This window comes from Pongo abelii, chromosome 9 (genome assembly GCF_028885655.2).
Source record: "Pongo abelii isolate AG06213 chromosome 9, NHGRI_mPonAbe1-v2.0_pri, whole genome shotgun sequence".
Taxonomy (NCBI): Eukaryota; Metazoa; Chordata; class Mammalia; order Primates; family Hominidae; genus Pongo; species Pongo abelii.
The window spans coordinates 16,070,306-16,086,476 of NC_071994.2; the positions used below are offsets into that span (position 1 = coordinate 16,070,306).

The 16,171-nt window shown below is 47.7% G+C and overlaps 1 protein-coding gene across 2 annotated transcripts in view; it reads right to left on the reverse strand.

Moving 5' to 3' along the window:
• DTX4 (deltex E3 ubiquitin ligase 4) overlaps positions 1–16,171 on the reverse strand; it is a 36,058-nt gene that overhangs the window by 17,564 nt on the left and 2,323 nt on the right. For both annotated transcript variants that reach the window (XM_009246309.4, XM_054524334.2), the window contains exons 2-4: positions 8,158–8,881; positions 1,798–1,859; positions 1,272–1,433 (exon numbers count right to left, since the gene is read on the reverse strand). In XM_009246309.4, coding sequence (XP_009244584.1) covers positions 1,272–1,433; positions 1,798–1,859; positions 8,158–8,881 — 948 coding nt within the window. The remainder of the gene's footprint in view (positions 1–1,271; positions 1,434–1,797; positions 1,860–8,157; positions 8,882–16,171) is intronic.

Genomic DNA, 16,171 nt, shown 5'->3' on the forward strand with positions numbered 1-16,171 from the left:
CCAGCACAGTCCTGCAGCAGGGGAAGGGTGATCCTCTGGGAAGCATCCTGATGGGCTGCAATGATTTAGGGATTTTTTTGGGGGGGACTGGACTCTTAAAAGGTAGCCCGACCTGAAGGTAGACGACAGGATGATACAACCTGAAAAATGATCAGTGCTACCTTGGGCCACTCCTTTAATTTCTCTAAGCTTTTGTTTTCTCACCTATAAAATGGGGATGAGCAATAGCACTACCTCAAAGGGTTGCTTTGACAATTGAATGAGCAAATGGATGTACTGCCCTTTAGCTCTCTGCCAGATAAGGGCCCGATATGCACTATTAATAATAACAGGAAGAGTGGGAAAGTGTAAAATGCTGTTATTTCTGATAAGACTATGAGCAAGGCAATTGAGCTCATTTAAGCAGGGAAATCTTGATGGACTGGAAAAGTAGGACAAGGGTTTGAGGAAGTGGATCATGCAACAGCCAAAAGCTTCGATGCAGGCCCTTTCCTCCGGTTGCCCTGCTTCTCTTGTAAGAATTAAGCTCTAGTAATCAAGAGCCTATTTCTTGCCAGGCCCTGGGCTAAGTGCAACACACACATGATCCAATTTAAACTTCACAAGCCTGCAAGATTGGGGCTTAGGGAGATGGTCAAATTTAACAACTAATGCCAGTGACCAGAAAGACCAGCCACAGAGCTAAGCTGGGGTCCTGCAGTGCTAGGAAGGTACAGATATTGACCCCTTACTTGACGGATTGTGTGCAGGTAGGAGGGGGTTCCTAAAGGAGGATTTCAGAGCATCTGTAGGTTCCAGGACACCGGACAGGGACTACTTCCTGTCATCGATGCATTCCAGGATATACCTGCTGGATACCAGTTATACCAGTTGTGACTATATTTACTTCATTATAAAGATGAGAAAATAGGGGCTCCATGTGGTCACACAACTTTCAAGAAACAAAGGTACGATTTGAATCCAGTCTGTTTTGGTTCCAATGCCAAAGCCATCTTTCTCTTCTAACATATTTTCTTTGTACCACACCTTATATTTTTATGTTTCTATACTTTTGCATTGTATATTTTTATTTCTCAAGGTGTTTCCATCTGATCCATACACATCAGCTTTGATACAATCGTCAAGATTTACTGGTTAGGCCCACTTAGCAGATGCAGAAATTGAGGCACAGAGGGTGAAGCCGTGGCTATGACCCTTGGAGGTGGAGGCAGACTCAGGGCTGACAGCCAAGTCTTTGACTCTCAGTACCCCATGAGACAAGAGGCTGGTACCTTTCTTGGCTTGTTTTTTGGTGGTCTTGCGGCTTGTGTTGGAAACCCCTGGGATGGATTTTATTTCACTCTTGCTGACGGGGGGTGGGTGTAGGACCAGCTTTGGTGGCCTGGTGAGACACACAGGCAGCCCCGCTGCACTCATGAGGATCCCAGTGATTCCTGGAAGGGGCAGGGCATGGGTGAGGAAGGACTGGAGACTCAGCTCTCAACATTCCCCAAATTCCTCTTTCCCCATTAACCTACTCTCCTCCTTTCCAGCAGAAAGTTCTCATAATTCCTGGATTCTCTACCCTGTACTTTCCCAGAAACTTATTCATTCACTCACTTATCTTCAATTGCATGCTTTCCTTTTAGTAATCAGTTCTCTTCCAAACTCTTCATACCCTTCCCATGCAATTCCTAAAATCACCATTTGCTTTCATTAATATCCAGATTCTCTCCTTTTTTTCCACAAATGCTCACGACCTATTTCATCACTCTGATTTCTCTACCTTAACCCAGAGCATCCTGGGGTTTCTCTTACCTGCCAAGGCAGGGTTGACAGGACTGGACCCATTTAGGTTCTTCACTGGGACTGTGGGGACCCTGTGAAAGGAAAGAGCAGACACAATGTCATTTTGACATGTGGAACAAAATGGACCAGTATTTAATTCTAATAAAATGCAGTAAGTGCTTAACACAGCAGACAGCAGGAAGTGACATCTTCAAAACCTAAGTCAGGCCATGTCACGCTACCACTCAGAACCTCAGAACTATGTTCCTCAGTTCACTCAGAGTCAAAGTTAAAGTCCTAGCAAGGCCTACAGAGCCCGGCACGATCTGCCAACACTGCCACCCAGCTTCTCTTATTCATCTTGCTTCCTCTCATATCACTCAGCTCTCAAGGAGCCAGGTGCACTCCTGCCTCAGAGCCTTTGCATATGCTGTTCCCTGTACCCAAGATGCCCTTCCACCAGACAACTGCTTAGTTTCCTCCTACAACTCCTTCAGTCCTGGCTTAAATCCTACCTACCAGGTGAGATTCCTGAGACCATAGTATTGAATATTGCTACCCACCCCTCCATCCCACTCCAGGACTCCTGCTCTACTTAGGATCCTTTAAAAGAAATTATTGCTTATTATGCCCCCTTCTAGAATCTAGGCTCTACAAGGGCAAAATATCTTTGTCTGTTTTGTTCAGAGCCAGGCACTAGTAGGCATTCAACTGATATTTGTTGAAGGATGAAAAAACAAAGAAGCAAGTTCAAACCAGGGTGTACAAAAGAGTTACCCAAGATGCTTTTAGAAGGACAGGGTCCCAGATCCAGACCAGAATATCCACCTGTGGAGCACGAGACGCTGTATTTCCCACAGCTCCTGAAAGGCTGCAGATGTAGCAATCCCCAGCCTAACACTTGGAACCACTGCTAGAACAGCTGTCACTTCTCCTTTTCCCTGAGACATATATAAATATTAGGCAAAGCCTCCTCCCCTTTCTGTCCTTCTCCCCAGCAACTCCAGCCAGGCTGGAGAGGAGATGGCACAGCTGCCTGGGAAAGGCGCGGCCCTCCCACAGCGCTGACTCGGAAAATATGGGACACATGGGTCTGGGTCTTGCGCCATCCTCTCTGCCACTCACACTCCTGCAGCTGGGCTTGGAGAGGCTAATGGACCCGGTCACAGATGACTCCAGGAGGCAGACAGCCTGCAAAGCCAGCAGCTCTGCTGTGGGGGTAGGATGGTGCTGGGAAAGCAAGAGGGGGAAAAAAAGAATATTTATGTATTGATTTATCCATCCAAAAAGTGTTTATTGAGCCCTACTTTGTGTTGTTTGCTATTCCCGATGCTGGGGGTCAGCAGTGAACACATGGCTCATGGCCTTTCTTCACTCACATGTTACAGTTACCAACATGCACAGAGCTCACCTCCTCCCAAGAGTGGCTCCAACTGCTCACAGCATATAAACCTGTCTGATCCTTCCAACATCCTATGCAAGAGGTGCACTTATTAACACCATTTTAGAGACAACCACATTGAGGCACAGAGAGGTTAAGGAAACTTGGTAAGATCACACAGCTAAGCCAGAAAATCTGGCACCAGAGCCCATTTACTATGCCATGCTCTTGTGTTTATGTAATCCTTATAACGTCCCACACTGCAAACATAGACCAGAAACTCAGAGAGTGTAATGAATAAACCTACCACTAGGAATGGGGAAAGCTGCAACGGGACCTCCATGCCAAGCAATGGGGTCTATCTCTGCCCCTCATGCCTGTAAGGGAGGTGCTTCCCCAGCTCTAAGCTACTTTGAGCCTGCCTGGGGCTCTGTCCCTTCCCAGGGATGACGACATGTGCACCAATGCTGGGAGATGGATGTGAAAGAACAGATGTGGGAATGGGAATGTTTGTGTCTCACCAGGCCACCCAAAGCTGCTTTTCTTCTGAAACTGTCCCCAGGATAAATCAAACCAGGATGGGAGGATGGAGAAGAAAGCTGAATACAAAACAAGGGCCACTGGGCCAAGAAAAGAAGAATGGACTTGTTTCTGGACTCTGTGACCTGCTCCCCAGGGCCAGGAATGGTATGGTGGATGGGCAGTCAGGAAAATCAGGTTCAAATCTCATCCCTGCCAGCAGTTTCTTGCTAAGGTAGTTAACTTTTCTGAGCCTCAATTTCCCCATCTGTAAAACTGTGAGGGTCTTGGGTTAGAAGATGCCACGGAAACTGGCTGACAACTTCCCACCAACATCTGAGAACAAAATGGCCACCGGAGCCCTGAGTCCTCCACTTATGGCCGATTCTCCTCGCCCAGCCCTTTCTGGAGAGGTTTGGGGAAAAGACCCGGCTTCCTGTGTCCTGCTCCCAGCTTCCCAGCAGGGGGCAGCACTCAGGACCCAGCCCTGCACCTACTTTCTCCCTCGCCATCTTCAGAACCCCCACTCCAGCTGATAAGTAGCTGTGATCTGGGTGACAAAAGCCACCTTTGTTCCCATAAACTGGACTGGCAGGTTTCCACACCCAATCTGGCCAACCAGGTAATAATCCAATCTCCAGAACACCACACATTTCAGGCAGCTCAAGAACTCAGGGGCAAGGTGTGGAGAGAGGGAGGGAAGGGCCTGCATGTGGACCTGGGACACACAAGAAGATTGTGGGTTCAACAGGTGGGAGAGATACATGTCCCTGCCAATTGAGGAGAGGAATGACATGGCCAGTAGGCTTGTCACTGGGCTCTGGGAAGGAGGGGTCTGGGGAGAAGGGGGATATTTGCTTGTGAAATCCAGAACTGTGTAATGGAAGGAGCTCTGCACTAGAGTCAGGGAGTCTTTGTTTTAGCCCTGCTCAGCACTGACCTTCTTTGCCTTTGGGAGAGCCACACAGCCTCTCTGCATTTTGTTGACCATACCTAAGTTACCACAGCCGTGAACAGGGCATCCTAAATGTCTGCCTCATGGGGTCCCTGTGAGGATTTAGGAACTAGGTCAAATAACTGTAAACAGCTGAGCCCTGTGCAAGTTTGGGTGATTGTTTATGCTTTTACCTCCCAAGTATAAAAGGGGCATTGGGCTGAATAAAGACGTTTTCTGCTCTAATATTCCAATTTTCTGATTCTTGAGGTCATGGGTATCCAAAGTAAAGTTGAGTGCTGGGCAGTACTTGAGACGGTTGAGTGGACAACACCTGATCTCACCTTCCCCACTATTACTGGTTAAACCTTGGAGAACAGCCCATGAAGTCCCAGCTGGTCACACCCTGTTGGGGCCCCAGCTTCAAAAGCCTGAGCTCTCCTAGAAAACTGCAACCCAATGGCAGGCATGCATCTCACATCCTTCAGGCAACTCCATCAGCCAAAACTGTCTGTCCTAACCACTTCTTGGCCAATCATAAGACACCCCCTGCCCCCATTCAGTTGGGTTGTTCCCTGATATGGAGGGTCTTTTGTTTCTGTCGCTAAAACATAAAACTAAGACAAGAGAAGAGAGCTGCAAGGTGGCAGAGAAAGGAGTTTTGAGGGAGGGAGGGAGGGAGGGAGGGAGGGAGGATATCTCTGCAGGCACCATGACGAGAAGCAGTGTTTTTCTCGGAGTTATGCACCAGCCCAGGAATCCTCCAGCAGGACAAGGATCTTGTCTCTACGGCAACTGAGGCCTAGCTGGAGACAGAGAATCCTCAGCTCTAGAGGAGGGGGCTAGAGGGGTGACGCTTGCCTCCACTGCACAGCCCCCTTCTTGCTTCCCTTTAGAAACCCCCTGCTTCTGTCCCTGAATAATTCACAGGATCTTTTGTTCCTGCCCCCAAACCTTTCTCTTCATCCCACTCCTCCCGCCCTCCCTGGTCTTCCTTTTTCCGTGGGAAAGTTGCTGGAAGAGGTCATGGGCAGAGAGAGGAGGGGGAAAGGGGCCCTGCAATGACAGAAGGTCGATGGCAGTGCCAGACAAAGGGAATAAATACGCTAATTAAATGGCCAAGAAAGGCTGGAGGAGAAGATGGGATTGGGGGTGAGGGAGGTGGTAAGAGGTAAGAAGTGAAGGGCTGGAAGATCGAGAGGAGTAGGCAGGGGCCTCCCTCATCAGGAAAACAGAGTAGAGAAAAAAAAAAAAACTTGTTTCTATAGCCCTTTTGAAACTGTACTGCCCGAACCTCCACCCATTCTCTAGCCCCAATTCTATTAGCGGGCAGAGGAAATAAAGAAGATAGATAAAGCTGCTGACTCCACTCCCTCATTGAGATTCAAAGCCACCTGGGTGCCTCTCCCTCAGTGATGGCATGAAGTCACTTGGCATTTGTCAAGGGCACCAGAGACAAGGTGGGATGTCAGATCCTACTCAGCTTTGACTTCAACTACATGGATACCTGTTAACAATAATAACAGCAATCACAATGACAGCAGCCTATACTGACTGAACTCTTATTGTGTGTCAAGCACTGCGCTAAGTCTATACACTTAGTATGTCATTTGATCCCCAAGACAACTGTAAAAGGAAGTTACTATTACTATCCCATCTTACAGATGAGGAAACTGAAGACAGAGGATGCAAATCTTGCCCCAACTGACACAGCAAGGCACTTGGGTTCAAGCCCAGACAGTCCTAGTTTCTGGAGGACGGGTTCTTACCCAGCACAGGAGCCTCCCTCCTCCATGCTAGCAATCACCCTGGAACTCTGTTAGAGGCCCCCAGGATGGTGCTGTGTGAAATCGGGGAGAAATTAAGCAGCAGCAAGGTTTAGCCATCCATTCTCCACTCCCAAATACTTCTGCCATCTCAGGGGAAGTCATGAAAATCTTACGCATCTCACCAGCATTTTGCCTTTTATAAACTGCCTTTGTGTACAATGAGGAGCTGGGCTTTAGCCCAAAGAACAGTGGATTAGGAGACCAAATCCAACCCCTACCGTATAACACATGAGCTCTGTGTTTCTCCTTGGGAAATCAATTCTGAGCAGGATGTCTGTGCTTAATACTTAGATCACAGAGTAAGAGAATGCACTGCCAAGGGGCCAACTCCCTTAGTGGAGGTTTTCATGATAACTCCATGGAGTAGGTAAGTCCACTGGATCTTGCAAAGATTCTGTGGCTCACTCCAGTGACAGAGGTAGGAGTAGGGGCTGGGCTTCTGGATTTCCAACCCGGCACTCTTCCCACTCTGTGGTGTACCCTCCTTCATCCCTCCTCCCAGTGCCAAACCTCTGTGTGCAGGGACCCAGCTGAGTATCAAAACCACCTTCTTAGAGCAGCCTGGACTTTCAGACTCAGGCACCCAATGCAATTGAAAACCATCCTGATCAGCTGGGATCAGGGGCCACAGGCAGAGCCAGGCCTCTCTGGAGACAGAAAGGGAAGATTGGGTGGCTGTGAGATGCTAAGAAATCAGGGGCTGGCAAGCAAAGGTTGCAGCCACCATATGGATCTGGGTCACTTCGATTTTATGATCAGGAAAATCAAGAACATAAAAACCAATACAAACAGGACCTACAGCATCAACAGGTTGTCACAGAAATAACTGAGACAATGTATGGAAAGTGCCTGGCACATAATAAGTCATCACTAAAAATAGGCCGGTATTCCAATTTGGAGTCACCTCTCTGGCTTCCAGAGAGACTACAGGAAAGAAACTCTCATTTTGCACCTACTGGATGCTGGGCATTGTGGTAGGTACTTGGTAGAAGAGCACAGCAGAGTCAGAATCTGGGCTCTAGTGTCAGATGTCCTAAAGTCTGAATCCCACTCTCTGCCAATGATTAGCTATGTACCCTTGAACAAGCGAACATCTACTGTCTTCATCTGTAAATGGGATAATGCCTACTTGCCTATTTCATAGAGTTGTTGCAAGGATTAAATGAGATGATAAAGCCCCACACTACAATATAGTGGGAGTTCAATTAATGTTATTAATGTTGCCTATTATTGTTTAGTAGGCACAATCTCATTCTGTCACCCAAGCTGGAGTGTAGTGGTACAATAATAGCTCACTGCAGCCTTGACCTCCTGGCCTCAAGAGATCCTCCAGCCTCAGCCTCCCAAAGTGCTGGGATTACAGGAATGAGCACCACACCTGGCCACAATCTTCTTTAAGCCTCACAGCCACCCTAACAGGCGTATTACTGCCAGCATTTACAGATGAGAAAGTTAGGACTCCATGACGTTAGGGATCTGGTCCTAAATCATATGGCTAGTAAGAGCCAAAGTCTCAACCAGAGTCCAGATCAGAGGCCAAGCATCAAACCCTCCATTATCCACCACACCTACAGCCAGGTGCACCACCTTCACCTGCAGCCAGGGGTCAGCACAAGATGAGGAGAAGCTTAAGTCTTGGCAGCCCCTCCTTCTTCTGATCCAGAAGATCTGCTGTAGCCTGTCTCTACCGTGAGTAAATGCTCTAAGGCAGCTGCGGAAGCACTTACCCAGAGGCGATCAGCACCCGGGACTGGGCAATGGCGAGTCGCTGCAGGTTGGAACGATTCAAGGTGGCCAGGGCCACCCTTCCGGTCTTGCCGTTGGGTCCTGGGGGGCTGGCAGGAGAGCCCACGGTTGTCCCAGTGGGCATGCTGGAGGCTTGTCTCCGGATCACCTGCGATGGGGCGGTCTTCAGTGGGCCTCGAATGGTGCCTGTGCTGTCCAGTGGCTTGGCCCCAGAGCCTGGTGGTGGGGGCAGCTTGACCACGCCAGGAGGGGGCATGTTCTTGCGGGTCACTGGCGGCTGTAGGGGCCCAGTGCTGCCATTGACCACGGCTGCCTTAACACTCATCACCAAGACACACTGGGGACAGGAGCAGGGGGACATGGGGGGCGAGGTGGCTGGCCCAGGGCTGACTGGCCAGGACTGAGTCTTAGGCAAGGTCCCCGTGACCATGGGGTAGATGAGGTCGAGGCGCCGGCGGACACGGCGTTGGCGCTGGGTCTGACGGTTGATCTGGCCCATGGTGTTGAAGTCAATGACGTAGCTAAAGCCAATGGAAGTGAGGTCGATCCAGGGGTGCTGCTTCTCATAGGCATGCTGGATGGTGATGCCCACTTCCATGTCGTAGGGCGTCCAGGAGCCATTGTCGTTCTCCCACTCCCACACCACGCCCTTCCCAGGGGCCGAGGAGGGGTCGTAGTAGTTGCGGCGAACTGGGCGGAGAGTTCCTGCCAGGGTGGGATAGGGGAGAGGTCAGAGTCAGCATGCAATTACACTGAATGGCATGACATTAACAAGTCATGCCATTGCCATAATGGCAAACATGAAACAAGTCCTACTGTGTACTGGGCATGACACTGCCTGAAGTGCCAGCTTTGAATGAAACTCATTTCTCCCTTTAAGATGTCTATAGTCCAACCAGGGTAGAAGCAGATGAGTTACCACATGAAGGATATGGGTGGCAGTGTAAGGTAAGGTAGCAGAAAGACTGCCTCCTGGTTTGCAGTCGGGACATCTTGGTTTGCAGTCAGGACATCTTGGTTGGCAGACAAATTCATTCCATTTACTAGCTAATATAGAACCTCTCAGCCTCCCTTTCCCTCCTGGGAAACAGGATAACTCCTTCCTAGAGTTTTTGTACAAACTAAATATGACTCACTTATTTATTCAGCAAATATGTATTTGTACATGCCAGGTTCTGGATTTCATGTGAACCCTATGAATGCACTAAGGCATGTAAAGCCCTTGACACACAGTAGGTGCTCATAATGATCATATTCCTTCTCCTCTGTTCCTCTAAATGCTCTTGTGCCAAGAGTCATGAGGAAAAGAATACAGGGCTGTGGAAGCCTAGGGGACTGAGGGAAGACTCTGCCTCCATGCGGGAAGGCTGCCCAGAAGTGGCTGTGAGGGAGCTGGATCTCTATACATTTATGAATTCTGTCCAAAAAAAAATGGTGTGTTACTATGAGAAGAAGGGAAATCAGGTTGGGAGAACTCTCTCATATTTCCCAACATTAAATCTTATATCAGTAGCAAAAGTAACATTCTCAATGGTCATGAGAATAATTTTATATTTATCTGATGTCTTTAAGAAGCTAAAACCCTCCTAAAGATAGGATTGTCTTAGTTTTCAGAGTCTCGCTTTGGGGCCGGGAAGAGGTCAGGTTTATTACAGGGTAATGGTACAGCAGATATGAACTGGCAGGACTGTAAGGGAACTGAACCTGTAACTATTGCCTCTTTCTCCCTCACTCAAAACCTGAATCCTGACTCATCCTCAACCAGGGCTCATTTCCTGGTATCAACATTAAGGCTAAAGATGTCTGGCTCAGGGCAGGGTGGGGAGGTCCGGGAGGGCCTCTGGGATGCTGGAATCTCTGCATCTGTCAGCTTAAGCTCTATCCATCAAAGTGGTGAGAAAAGGCTCCCTTCACCAGCCTCTGACCCACCCCTCCTCCAACCCAGAGGGATACACCAAGACTGGGGACAGAATCCCATTCAAGGGGGGAAGAAAAGAAACAATGGCTATTCAGGCCTTTGCCAGGGTCATAACCCGCCCCCCACCCCATCTCCAAGCTCCTTAATGACCCAAAACATCAACATTCAGAGGCACAAGGGAGAAGCAGAACAATCCCCTATTCATCACCAGGGCCTCTGCTGGGGAACATGGGGGTATCAGGATGGTGGGGGCAGGGGAGGGGGAGGCAATATTTCCCTGGTTTGCCTCCATTTCCTTCGTAAGTGTGCAGTTTGCTGGGGAACAAAGAGTATGGGCTTTGGGGCCAATAGGGGTGGTTTTGTCCCTTCCAGCTGTGTGATTAAGCCTCAGTTTCCTCATCTGTTTGGGTCCTGGGTAGTGACTTCAAAGGGTGGATTTGAGGATTAAATGAAGAAATGAATGTAAAACTCAAAAATAGCACCTGTCACCATGGCAAGAGCTCAATGAAAATTAGTGATTATTTTTGTAATTTATTTTCTATTATGTGTCTAAGCAGGATGGAGAAACCATGGAGAAGGTTTAGCTCAGGGTGTGTGAGGGTGTGTGTGTGTGTGTCTCTGTGTGTGTGTGTGTAGGGTGGCAGGCGGTGTAAGAAAGAGAGAGAGAAAAAGTTTCTATATAACTGACACAGGATTTTCTTCTTGGTCACTTTGCAAGCCAGGGACCTCTGGCTGGCAACACCCTGCCTGGGCCTCACTCGGCCACACAACCTGCTGCAGGAGATGGCAGGAGATGACTCGCCCACTCTGCCCAACTGGGCCAAGTTTGGCTGCACACCAGTTCCTAAGTTCTTGTCCCACACCCAAGAAGAATGAGGATATGCTGACAATCGAAGAGTGAGCAAGGTGGGGAGTTTTCATGAGTGATGAAACAGCTTTCAGCAGAGAGGGGACCCAGGGGTGGTGCCCCTACGAAAAAGTGGGAAAGTCCCTGCAGTGTGACTGAGTCCAGGGCTTTTATAGGCTCAGAATAGGGGAGGGGCAGGCTGTAGGTAGTACTGGAAAAGGCAACATTTGATTGGTTAAAAGGCATTATTCAGAAAGAATCAATTGGGAAAGGGTAGAGAAACAGGAACAGAAGTTCTCACTTTGGGTTGCAGGTTTTATCTTGGACCAGCAGTCCAGTCTTTCAGCCTTCAGGCTGTTTTTGGCTTGAAAGTGGGGTTTCACTGGGGACCTGCCCCTATCTGCCTAGTCATTTGGCTGACTTCTGCTGCTCTCAAATTGGTATTTGCACAATCTTTATTACTTACAAAGCACCTCACATATCCTATGTAAATTTCATAGCAATCCTAGAAATACCTTTCACAAATGAGGAAATTAAGTTTAGAGAGTTTAAATGGCACTATTTTATATTCTCTCCAGGGTGGCAGGGACACTGCAATTAACCCCCTCACAGATTTGCCTAAAAGACTTTTTTTTTTTTTTTTTTTTTTTTAAACACAATACTGTTATCAATCCTGGAGATGCCTGAGAGTTGTCCCAGAACTTCTGGAAACTATGCCATGGATCTATAATATACCTTTCTGGGTTTGTCTTCCTCAGTCTCTGTGTTTTCTTCTATTCCTGCCTGACAGAGGCCCCTTTTATCCTCATGCATTCTCCCAGAGTTCCCTGACTCCCTTCCCCACAATTCGCTAGGTCCCTTCTACTGAAATGGCCTCCTTTGCCATTTTTACCTATTGAAATTCTCCTTACCATTCAGGTCTCAAGCCATTTTCCATCCATTTCTTAAAATGTTCTCCCAGCCCAGGCCCCACCCTCAGGAAGCCTGAGCTGTGTAGCTTGACTATGTATGCTGATGTGCATCAATGTTTCAGCAACATTTTTCATACCATCCCGCCTTAAGTGGGGGCAGGAATGCCACTGTGGAGCTCTTTGCATTCTTAGTGCCTAATGCAGTGTCTGGCAGTTGCAAGGGCTCCAGAAACTGCTGTGACTGATTGAAGACTTCTGGCTACTTTAATATTTAATCATTTATCACATATCACTGAGCACTCATTAACTGCTATGGGGAATGCAGATTCAAGCATTCCTCAGGTAGCTTTCAGTCTGAAACAGGGTTAGAAGACAAGTGTGTGAATGACTATTTATGAGGCAGAACGTATCACAAGGAGAATGCCAACAAAATGCATGTTGGCAGGAAAATCGACCATGTCCCCTCCCTGCGTAAATCCCTTCCATGACTTCCCATTAGGTTGAAATCTAAATCCCCCCTACCCACCAACATACATGGCCCCCTCATTGCCTAACTCTGCCCACATTTCAGCTACACTGGCCTTCAATCTCTCCTCATTGCCAGGCTTCTCTGATTCTGGGCCTCTTCACAATGCTGGTTCCTCCCCAAAACTCTCTGGTATCTTTTCCATAGCTCTTCCCACAGGAAGAGCTTATTTCTTCAAGGAGGCCCCCTGGGCAGTTCTGGCCAGGTGAAATTCTTGTTCCTTTTAAAAAAATTTTAATAGCATTCATCTCAATGCGCAGTTACATATGTATTTGTGTGGCTAATTTGATGAATATCTGTCCCCTTCACTAGAGAGTGAGTACCATGAGAGTGGGCATCAAGGTATGTGCTCATGGCTGTATTCTCTATGCCTGCATGTCCTAGTCACTCCAAAATATTGATTCAATAAATGAAGTAATGATGGTTTGGAAAGCATTTCAAGGTGTGGAGAATGTTTTAAGAAATGAATAACAAATGGCATGGACTCGTATAACAAAAAGAATTTTGAGAGGTAAAAATGGCAAAGGACAGTGTTTCAGAAGAAGGGACCTCAAGGCTAGTTGGGGGGTGAAGAGTGTCAGAGAACTCTAAAGGAATGCATGAGGATAGAGGTAGCCTCTGTTTGGCAGATTGGAGGGAAATATAAGGCATAGAAGAAGACAATCCTGGAAAGATATGTTAGAACCAGAGAGGGTATGGAAGGTCTGAAATGTCAGGCTATGATAGATTTAATTTGTAATCAATGAAGAGCCAGTAAAGTTTGTTAAGAAAAGAGGGGCAAGACCAGAGCCACTCTGTCCATTAGTTCCAGGTGAGTGGAAAGGTGTTGGCATAGAAAATGAAAAGAAGGTGACGAACTGGAGAGACCTTACAGAGAAAAAAATGGGTAAGACTTGATCATGAGTAGCTGAATGCTTTCCAAGTGAGGTTTGAGGATTGCCTCCTTCAGAATCTCCTGGGATATGAATTGAATCAGCAGTGCCCTTGAGACCTACAGGCCAGCATCTCCAGGGCCTGGGCACGGGAATCTGCATGTGAATGGCCACCTTGAGTGGTGCATGGGTACACTCAAATTTCAGCTGTTGGGCTACAGGGTCTATGTGCCTGTACCTATTAGGTGCCCAAATAAGATTCTAAATGACAAAATGAGTCAAAGAATCCTGGGTTTGGACCACGGGAAAGTGGTAAAATGGTGTCAGAGGGATGTCAAGAGAAGAGCTGGTTTTGGAGGGAAAGTTGTTGAGTTCAATTCAACGCTAGAGGAGAGTCAGAGATAGCATGCAAACCTCAGAACCAAAGTGTTGAGACAATAGACATGGTGGGATTTTACTCGCTGATTATTTTCAGAGACCACCCTATTTTGGATGTGCTAGTTCTCGACTTTTCTAGAATCAGGATTATAAACCAGATAATCTGTGAAGTAACCCAAGGAAAGGGGCTCCAGTAGGATAGGGATTGAGGATGTTCATAAACTAAGGATGAAGAAGGAGAAAGAAAATCAGTTTTTTACAGATTTTCCACCTGCGTTACAAAGCACCCAAAATCTTTCAGCTTCTGGGAAGTGGAAGGCCATGCCTTCCAGGCATGCACTGAGGTCTCTGGGGCATGTTACACACATCTATGTAAGTGACTCACTGCCGTTAGGGCATGCGCTATGTCCAAGAAATCCCAGGCCGCTCTCACCAGCATCCCCCACGCCCACCAGAATATTCCATGAGGACAAAGAAATATTTGGATGCTCTATTATTGCTATATCTCACGTCTGGAACAGTGACTGCGCTAAATAGTTGCTCCATAACTATTTACTGAATGAAGAAATAGGACATAGGGCACCTAATTCAGAACCTCAGCCCTGCCATTGACTAGCTGTAAACCCTTGAGCAACTTAATCACTTTCAATTTGTTTCCTCACTTATAAAATGGGGATAATAATAGGTTCTTCATAAGATTGTTGTGAGGATTAAACAAGATAGTGTGTACAACGTGCTTGGCATGATGCAGACACATGGTGCATCCTGCACATTGTAATTATCATGTGGTCATCATGATGCCTGCCTCCTCCACTTCTATGCTAACATAGGGTAGAGGGTTTTGTGGGGGGGCTAAAACGCAGCTTCTGTCAAATCATTTAATTCAGCCCACTCTCTTTCTTTCCATCTGACACTTCTCACCACTTTAAAAGACATAAAGAAGGCAAAACCTGCACAGAAAACTCAGAGCTGGAAAGAACGTTCCTTCACCCTGTGCTTATCAGTATCATCACTGGCACAGGGGCCAACCCATTCACCTGTTGATCTGCATGATGGGAGGAAAGAAAAAGAGGGAAAGAAGAAATCTTAAGGCTGCTCTTCATTCTAAAAAAAAAAAAAAAAATGAGGCCTGACCATTTAGAGACTTGCTCAAGGTCACGGAGTAAACAGTGAGCCTAGAATGAGAGCCACAGTTGTTTCTCTCCACTCTCAGCCTGGATCTTCCTCATCCTGCTACTGAAACCCTGGAGTTGGTAGGGTCAGGCATGTTGAAAGGTACAGGGAAAGTGATGCTGAAGTAAAGCTCTTCAGTCACTGCCCTACAACAGAAAAAGGGCAACCCAGTCAAGGTAAATGATGGCAGGTGGAGAGGGCCCCACCGAGGCTTTTGGAAGTGGCCAAGAGCCAGTCCCGTCTATCTCACCCCATCTCTTCCCTTATTCCAGATTCTCTAGCCCAAAATGCCTAGAGGAGATTGGCATAGAATGCAAATAAGATCAGACCCCTAGGCAGTCTGGGGAAGGAGAAGGGCCCAGGGCAAACAGAGGCAGGCAGATGGGTGTCTGGGACCTCCCAGCCATCTCCCTGGAGACAGGCTGGATGAGGTCAGGAGCCCAGGCGAGTGGAGAGCCTGAGGACTCTCTCAGCAGCAGAGCAAGCAACTTCCAAAAAGACAAAGCTCTCATGTCAGGAAATGTCCCCATACAGAGGAGGCAACAAAAAAGGAGAGGAATCGCCTCTGGGCAGGGGACTTCCAGCTCTCTTTTGTTTATGGGGATGTTTCTGGTTCCCAGCTTTGAATTATGGCTCAAGGATGGTGGGTAATTTAATTAAACATTGCAAGGGCTTGGCCGAGGTTGCCTGGGAGCCACTGGTTTAAAGTTCTTACCCTGTCATGGCCTCATCAATGAGATTGAGAGGAACTATGTGTGTGTTGGTGGAGAAGGGAGAGGAGGGGGCTCAGAGCTCAGAAACCCAGAGATTCTTCTATTCTTTGACAAGCGCCCTGACAGACCCAGCTTTTTTGGGAATTCAGCCCAGTGTCTGCAGCACCCAGCACAGGGCCTAGCGCACAGGAGAGAGGTATTCAGGATGGCTGACCGACTCTAGCAATGAGCGGATGAAACCACAGCAGTCTGATGATAAACACACCCTGAGGCAGCCTTTAAAATGATTCAGGGCAAGTTCTCTGCCTGAGGTTTAAAGTCCAGGGAGCGCCATTCTCTGACTAAATTGCTCACCACCAGGCAGTCCTCAGGTAAGAGTGATCAGACCTGGGAAACGTAGCTTCTTTCCTTCCATCCAGTTTTCTCTACAACTTCGCTTCTGTAGAAAGGGTCATGAACCTTTGTAGATACCTTGCCTATCCTAAGTACCCCCAAACACAGATTCCACCTTTGCTCTTCCCAAACGTGGGAAAGGGGCTGAGACCTTTCTGTCACAAGGGTGGTTTTCCAAATGCTGCAGAGATATACTCTGAAATAGAAAAGCTAACACCTGCTTTTTTTTTTTTTTTTTTTTTTTCAGGACTGGAATCCCCTGTC